The sequence below is a fragment of the Sinocyclocheilus anshuiensis genome, unplaced genomic scaffold (genome assembly GCF_001515605.1).
Source record: "Sinocyclocheilus anshuiensis isolate Anshui unplaced genomic scaffold, SAMN03320099.WGS_v1.1 scaffold257, whole genome shotgun sequence".
Classification (NCBI taxonomy): domain Eukaryota; kingdom Metazoa; phylum Chordata; class Actinopteri; order Cypriniformes; family Cyprinidae; genus Sinocyclocheilus; species Sinocyclocheilus anshuiensis.
The window spans coordinates 520,708-528,475 of NW_015539889.1; the positions used below are offsets into that span (position 1 = coordinate 520,708).

A 7,768-nucleotide genomic window follows, 5' to 3' on the forward strand; every position below is an offset into this window, starting at 1 on the left:
ATGGCTGTATTAGATCAAAAGGGTGCTTCTACTAAATACTGAGCAAAGGGTCTGAATACTTAGGACCATGTGATATTTCAGTTTTTCTTTTTTAATAAATCTGCAAAAATGTCAACGAATCTGTGTTTTTCTGTCAATATGGGGTGCTGTGTGTACATTAATGAGGAAAAAAAATGAACTTAAATGATTTTAGCAAATGGCTGCAATATAACAAAGAGTGAAAAATTTAAGGGGGTCTGAATACTTTCCGTACCCACTGTATATATATATATAAACTTTTTCATCGATTTCTGTTATAAGAGAAATGTACCACATACTGTAAATTTTACGTAAACGTTTAAAACAGACGTGTAACTCTTTACAATTAGGTTCAATTCATTATCTTATCATTATCAGTTAAAGCATTAAGTATTATGAACTAACAATGAACAACTTTTTTATTATTATTTAAAAGTTTTATTGTAGGTTAATGTTTATTTAAAAAAGTTAACTAACACAACAGCATATATAATGTAATATAATCAATAATATAATAACAATTAACATTAACCAAGATTAACAAATGGCAATAACTGTAATGATTCTATTTATTACATTTATTTCTGACAATTTGTTAAATATATTCATTTTCTTTTTTTTTCATTTATTTTAAAAATATGTTTATTAAATGTGGTTAATTTGTTTTATAACTATTATACAAAATTTGGTTGATTCGTAAAACCATCATTAAACAATTTTCTAAATAACTCTGTTGCAAAATACAGTGGTGTAATGAATTCAGGACATGGCAAATGAAGTAAAGCTCAACCACATGGTGCTTAGTGAATATCGTTGACAGAATTGTTGATTTTTCATTTCCATTAATCCATCTCTGCATGGGGAAGAACAGAAATATGTATAAAGTGAAACTGACTGAGCCATGTGGCTCTGTAAACGACCCCTTGAGTGGCACTTCCCAAGTGCTTCCCGACTGTAGGCAAATCACAAATTGCAGGTGATCTGTCACACACTGCTCTAATAAAACTTCCAGAAGAGAGGGACACCCGGGCGGACATTTTCTATACTTGCCCTGATAAATGCCGGTCTCAAATGTGTGTGTTAGAGTAAAGTGAAGGGCCTGGAGTCCATTTGGGTTTACTTGATGACTGATTAACCTTACATGCCCTGTTGATGCAGAGCTGCAGGGGACAAGGGAGGAAAGGCAAGAAGAAGGGAAAGGTAAAAGCTCTCTTTGTGTCTCCAGCTGCCTGACACAGACTTGCACTATTATTGTAGCTGCCCAGAGCTCAAGGCCTTCATTCCAGTTTGCCTCTGTAAAATTGCCTCAATAAAACATTGTGCCTTTCTTCAATACGGCTTTGTTAAGCTTTCTGGTGTGCCATAATTAAGACAAATCACTAAACCAATAAAGGCAAGGCATGCTGCTTTTGTTTAGACCTCTAAGGGACACTGATCCAGATTGCTGCTCATGCTGTTGCTGTTGATTATCATCACACTAATATGTATAAGGACACTTAAGCCACATAATGTATGCACACCACTGTATTACAACAAATTATCAAACCAAGTGTTAAATACCACATGTCTAGCTAAATAAATGAAATAAATAAAGGTTAGTTTGTAAATGATAAAACCAGACATATTTTTCAAAACTAAGACAAAAAGTGTGCAGAAATGAAATATGGCCATAATTTTTTGTGTGCTTAAGTACATTCTATATATTTATTTGTTGGGGGGCTCCATTTAATCAGTAATACTCATTCAGGCTACTTCAAAGTGAATTAAATTTTATCCATTAAATTTCAAAACCCTTCAAATAAGAGGTTGGCAGATTTTTTTCTGCCAATTGATTCTCTGATGAAAAAAGTTTGAGGGTCTTTAAAAGGTTAAAGGACCCTTGACACAGTTTTACAATGACCAAGTTCATTCTGTCCAAAATGCCTAATAACTTTGAAAGGTTTTTCTTTGCTCACTTTTTTCTAAGTTGAAATGGTCTACATTTTTTCATACCAGGATCAGTGGTAAGCATATTTAACTTGCGCACAATTATACGGTTTGCCATGATTTATTGCTTTTGATGTTCACAATCTTATCACACCCTCTTTTTTAGTCGCGACCCACTGGTTGAGAAACACTGGTCTAGATAATAAAAACAAAAAACAAAAAAACAAAACAAAAATTCCTCAGCAGTGAAAAATGGCAGAAGAAAGTGAACCAAGCAGTTTTTTGCAGCTTTACTCACTACAACATTCTGGGTCAATGCACAGAACAACACCAACCTGATACTTAGTGGGCAGTCTGGTCATAATTCATCAAGATCTGGAAAAGAATTCTCCAAGGCCAAGATCTTAACACTCTCCCCATAATAGCAGTGTTTATGAATTGTTCATCCCCTAATAAGTGTGCACGAGGACAGTTTAAAGGGGTCATATGATGCTTTTTTAAAGATCATTATTTTGTGTATTTGGTGTAAGAGAATATGTTGATATGCTTTAATGTTCAAAAACCACATTATTTTTCAAATCTCTCTCGCGCTCTCTCTCGCGCTCTCTCTCGCTCTCTCTCTCTCTCTCTCTCTCTCTCTCGCTCTCTCTCTCGCGCTCTCTCTTTCTTTCTCTCTCTCACTCTCTCTCTCTCTCTCTCTCTCTCTCTCGCGCTCTCTCTCGCTCTCTCGCACGCTCTCTCTCTCTCGCTCTCTCGCACGCTCTCTCTCTCTCTCTCTCTCGCACGCTCTCTCTCTCTCTCTCGCTCTCTCTCTCTCTCGCTGTAGATATGTGGGGGCGTGTTAGAACGAGCCGTTTTAGGGGGGCGTGGCAGAGTCTTAACTTTGATAAAGTATATCTCTTTGGTTTTGAGACTTTAGTCTTTGCAACTTCAGGGATCTTATCTATGCACAATCAGCTTGTAACACTCCAAAGAGAAAGGAAAATTTGAAATCGCATCATATGACCCCTTTAAGCCCATGATGTATCACACATAAGTATAACTCGCGCTCTAAAGACCATACAGCATACAAACATTCAGAGTTTTGCTCCCTTTGTCTGCTGTCCTTTTGGCCATTTGAGTCGAGCTTCAACTGTATTGTGTGTGAGATCATTATGGACAGTGTGAAAAGGCCTGGGAGAGGAGGATAGCAGCAGCTGTGGAGAAACATCCTGAAAACAATGCCCGAGCACAGAGAGAGAATCAGAAAATAGGAATTTCAATTGATCTGTCTACCGCAAATCTCATCATCGAGCCTAAGATATAAAAGGGGGCCACTCACATAAGAAAACAAATACTTTTAACGGCAATCACTTCTAATTTTCTTATTTGTTTGTTTCTCTTGCAGAACATACCTTTCCTGTTCAGCAGCCAGGCTTAAAAACGTGCCTAATTAATGCTTGCACATGGACACGGACAAAACAAACTACTGCGAGCACAAAACGAGAAGGGGGAAGCTCGAAGCCACCTTTGCTAATGAGGGGTAACAAGATGTTTATGTAACCCCAAAGCCCTCCAATCCAGATGAAATTAAAGGCCCGGACAGCCTGACCCAGGCCCCTCAGTCCTAGTGCCCTGTCCCAGGGGGCCCGGTCCGCGCTAACAGGGAGCTGGAGTGAGTACTTTCACAGCTCCCCCTGATGGAGGTCCGGGGCTGCTAATCCAAAGTGACAGGCGGAGTGGGGGAAGAACGTCCCAACAGCAGGGAGGGACCCCAGAACGAAGAAAGCACGGGTTAGAGCAGGGAACAGCCGAGTGAAAACATATGGAGAACAATCTTTCTATAAAAATTATATAAAAGCAATAGTAATTCATTATGTAAAAGGTATTAAAGGAGCCATATTGTGGAAAATTGGATTTTGCTTGCTCTTTTGAAATAAAATAATTAAGTGTACTAAGCAGATCTACTGTAAAATTTAAAATAAAGTGCTAAAGTCCAGTGTTGGGGAAAGTTACTTTTAAAAGTAATGCATTACAATATTGCATTACTCCATAAAAAAAGTAACTAATTACGTTACTTAGTTACTTTTTATAAATTGAAAAAAAAAAGTAACTTGCGTTACTTATTTGAAAAAGTAACTCAGATATTCTCTTGTAAATTAAAAAGTAATGCGTTACTTTACTAGTTACTTGAAAAAAGTAATCTGATTACGTAACTTGCGTTACTTGTAATATATTACCCCCAACACTGCTCAAGTCAGTCCATTCACTGAAACATTATCATGGGACAGCTTAACTATTTTTGATTAATTCTGGATATTTACAAACAATTTAATTAACTTATAGCTAACATTTTACATTCACATTAATGCATAAAAGTTCACATTCATATATAAACCCAAACATTCAGCAACATGGCCCACCTTGTTGTACCACTTATATGTGGAGGTTAGCAAACGACAACAACAACAAGTCATGATCATCATCACAATCATTTAAAAATTAAACCTATCTTTCTGCACACTGTATAAAATATTTTACTTGTTTCTCTAACTACATATTTGTACTGTATATATTTAAATTTTCTATTGATTCTTACATATACTTCTGTCTATAGCTGTGATTTCAGTTTACATCACAGTTTCATGCAGAAGATCAATAACTAACTATGTTATCCTCACTTAGACTAGCAAAATCTACGTTTAATTTTAAGATCAGAGAGAAAGGGGAGAATTATCATGCTAACCAACTGTTTTTGATGAAAGAAACCTATAAATTGACTAAAAAAGGTGAAAATATGGCCCCCAAATGGACATTTAATAAGAAATCACATTTATCTTCTGAGATTAAATGGCCAGATGTTCCATGAAAATATATTGTAATTTTCACAACTAAAAACTTAACTCGTCAGTACAAACACAGCATTTACCATATTGACAACACAATGCTAAAATCACATAACATGACCACCCATATTTAGACATTAATGACTAACAGGAGATCAGAAATCTAGTCCGCCCAGTATGTAAGCACCAAAGTACAACACCCAGGGCTGCTTTTCTCGATATCGATTGATCTTAGAGCTTAAGAGCGTTTTCTACGAGTCCTTTTACTATCGTTCGTTATTGTTTCACGTGCGTTTCCCAAAAATGCACTTAATGCAATCGCACGTAGCGTGCTTTAAGTGCTACTTAGGAGTCGCTATCCGTTTGTCAAGTGCTGAAATGTCACCTTATAGAATGGCTAGTAATTGTAGTACACGCTCGTTTATTGAAATGTTAACCTAATGCTGCGTTTCAGACAACTCGGACATAATAACTATTATATTATATTATATTACATTATATTATATTTATACGTATAATATACTTTACATAATAATAATACAATTTCCTACATTACTTCTTTTATTCATTTTTTGTTCAGTCATTTAATTTAGATGTGTATTTCTATTTTTTCTGCCATTTTTAATTATTTCATTTATAAATTCATTAAAACGAGTAATAAAGTGTACAGTAAAGTACAATCAAAACTTTATATTATAATCACATTGCACTTGAATAAATTTAAAGGTGTAATCTGCCGATTGTCCTGCAGGTGACCGCATAAATCTGTCTTCTTAGGCTTACGAAGCTTTTGGGAAACGCAGCCCAGGGCTGTTACTCATTTTGCAAGCAATGAGAAAATTAAAATCACAGCAATAAGAAGAGAAAAAAAAAACAGTTTTGACATTGAAAAAATTATAAGTGTACCTCTGGGGGAAAAAAATAAAACACAAATAAATACAATAAATACAATATTATCTAATACAATATTACCCCTTTTTGAAAATAATGGGGTTGAATTAAATGAAAAATGAAATTACAAATACTGAAATATTTAAAAAAGACTTTTACGTTTTAATTGCAGCCCCAGTGTGCTTTCATGAGCAATAATGTAACATAAATGTAAGGTTTGGGTAAAATGGCACAAATTCTAGGCGGCTCTTCAAGAAGAATATGTGGACCCATAAAGCTTGGGGGAAAAAAGTTGGCTTTCGTTTCAAAGATGCCGTTCAGCTGACTCAGTTGAAGCGAATCAAACAATCCTTCTGTTTTCAGCCGATCAGTAATTTCTTGTTCAAAGAAACATTGAAAGCCTCATCATTCAGCTCTCATGGCAGTTTCACATACATTCACAAGTCCCCTAAATGTCTCAAGTGCACTTACTGTAACTGTTGAGAGACTGAATGTAAAAAGTTGAAGTCTTAACAGGATCCCCCTGTCAGTTTATGAGAGCGCGTCTGAATCCACCCTTCACCTCTAAGACCTGCTGCGCACATGTATGTTTTCTAACTCGAGTTTCAGTGACAGTATTTAGCACACTGTCTCTACGCTCACATTTCTGTGTTAATTGTATTTCTGCAGCTGACTGAATGAATGCGAGTGAACTTAGTTAGGAGGTCATGTGTGCATGTGCACTAGTTGATTATACAAGATACATGTGATGATGAGAACACAACATATGTACATCTACTCAATCCTCATGCTTACTCATGCTTCGGGTCAAGAGTCTAGTCAGTTGTAAACACATCTCTTCCAGCATGCTTTTTGCACAACAGACTGGCTAAAACCTCCCCTGAGTGATGCAAATGTTGGAAAACTGTTGAATTTTGAAGTTAGCGATGTGTCACAACCAATTAAAATACTGTCAAATGCTAGAAAAAGGAGCTTTACTAGGCTAAAGCAGGGATGGGTTTGATGATCTGTCTGTAGCCAGCAGGGATGAGGAACATAAAATAATAGCTGTCTCTGTTTGAGCCCATAAGAGCTCCCAGTTCTGATCTGGCACGATCAACCGCACATTTCATACAGACACTTAAAATACAAATCAATGATGCAGCCCCTCTGAAATAATTGGAACACAGTAATCTAAACCACAATGGCATGAGTGGAAAAAAGCAGACTTCTGCTGCCTTTGCAATGGCAGCGTCTGATTGTACGATGACTCCCAGCCATGGCCACTGCTTCAGGAGGGGGAAAAAAGGTTTGTCTAATCAGTAGCAAGAAGCTGTTTTTCATTAAATGTCACCATTGGCTGGAGAGATCCTAGGTTCCGGATAATCTGTCCCACAATTGTTTGGATCCGATTCAACGTGCATCACGTTGAGTTTTTGGAAATTTGGAAATGTCTAATCTCATGGTGACATGGTAGTATGCGAGCCAAAGAGTGTAATCAGGATCTAAAATAAATAAAACACTGAAGGTGTGGACTTACCAGCTTGGTTAGTAGTGATGTTGACTGATGCATATTGAGGTGAATAAGGGCTCTGGTCTGATACTCCGTTGACAGCCTGGACTTCAAAAGTGTACTGGGTGTGGGCCAGCAGGTCACTTATGAAGACCCGGGTCTCTGTGAGACCCAGCTGCCGTGGAACGAACTGCACGTTGTCCCCACAACGCGTGCAGCCCCCTCTGCCTCCTCCGCAGCTCTTGCAGATGATGTTGTAGACCACGTCATCGCGACCGCCAGTCTCCCGCGGAGGATTCCACTCCAGCATTAGCGACGTCTCGTTCACACTGGAGATGACGTTTTGAGGAGCCGACGGCACAGCTAGAAAACAAACAAGATGTACAAATTAATTTTAATACTGATTTCATTTGATTAGTAACTTATTCTACTTGTTTTTATTATATGGTTTTATCTAGAATTTTTAAAAAGCTTATAAATAGTTTTTTTTGTAATTTGACATAAAAGATTACATACTTTTAATAATAAAGATAGAAAAATGCCATTATAAAGGTAAAAACAAAATTCTACTGTAAATCACTTTAAGGAGTCAAATATCACCTCGTAATGGGAAGGC

The 7,768-nt window shown here is 37.0% G+C and overlaps 1 protein-coding gene and 1 long non-coding RNA gene across 3 annotated transcripts in view; both read right to left on the reverse strand.

Annotated features, from left to right (window-relative positions):
* The window catches only part of LOC107685634 (uncharacterized), a 16,144-nt gene extending 10,314 nt beyond the window's left edge, over positions 1-5,830 (reverse strand). Inside the window, exon 1 of the long non-coding RNA XR_001633973.1 lies at positions 5,820-5,830. This is a non-coding gene — a long non-coding RNA (uncharacterized LOC107685634). The remainder of the gene's footprint in view (positions 1-5,819) is intronic.
* LOC107685632 (ephrin type-B receptor 2-like) overlaps positions 1-7,768 on the reverse strand; it is a 160,602-nt gene that overhangs the window by 35,739 nt on the left and 117,095 nt on the right. For both annotated transcript variants that reach the window (XM_016482284.1, XM_016482283.1), the window contains exon 5: positions 7,180-7,515. In XM_016482284.1, the coding sequence (XP_016337770.1) occupies positions 7,180-7,515 (336 nt within the window). The remainder of the gene's footprint in view (positions 1-7,179; positions 7,516-7,768) is intronic.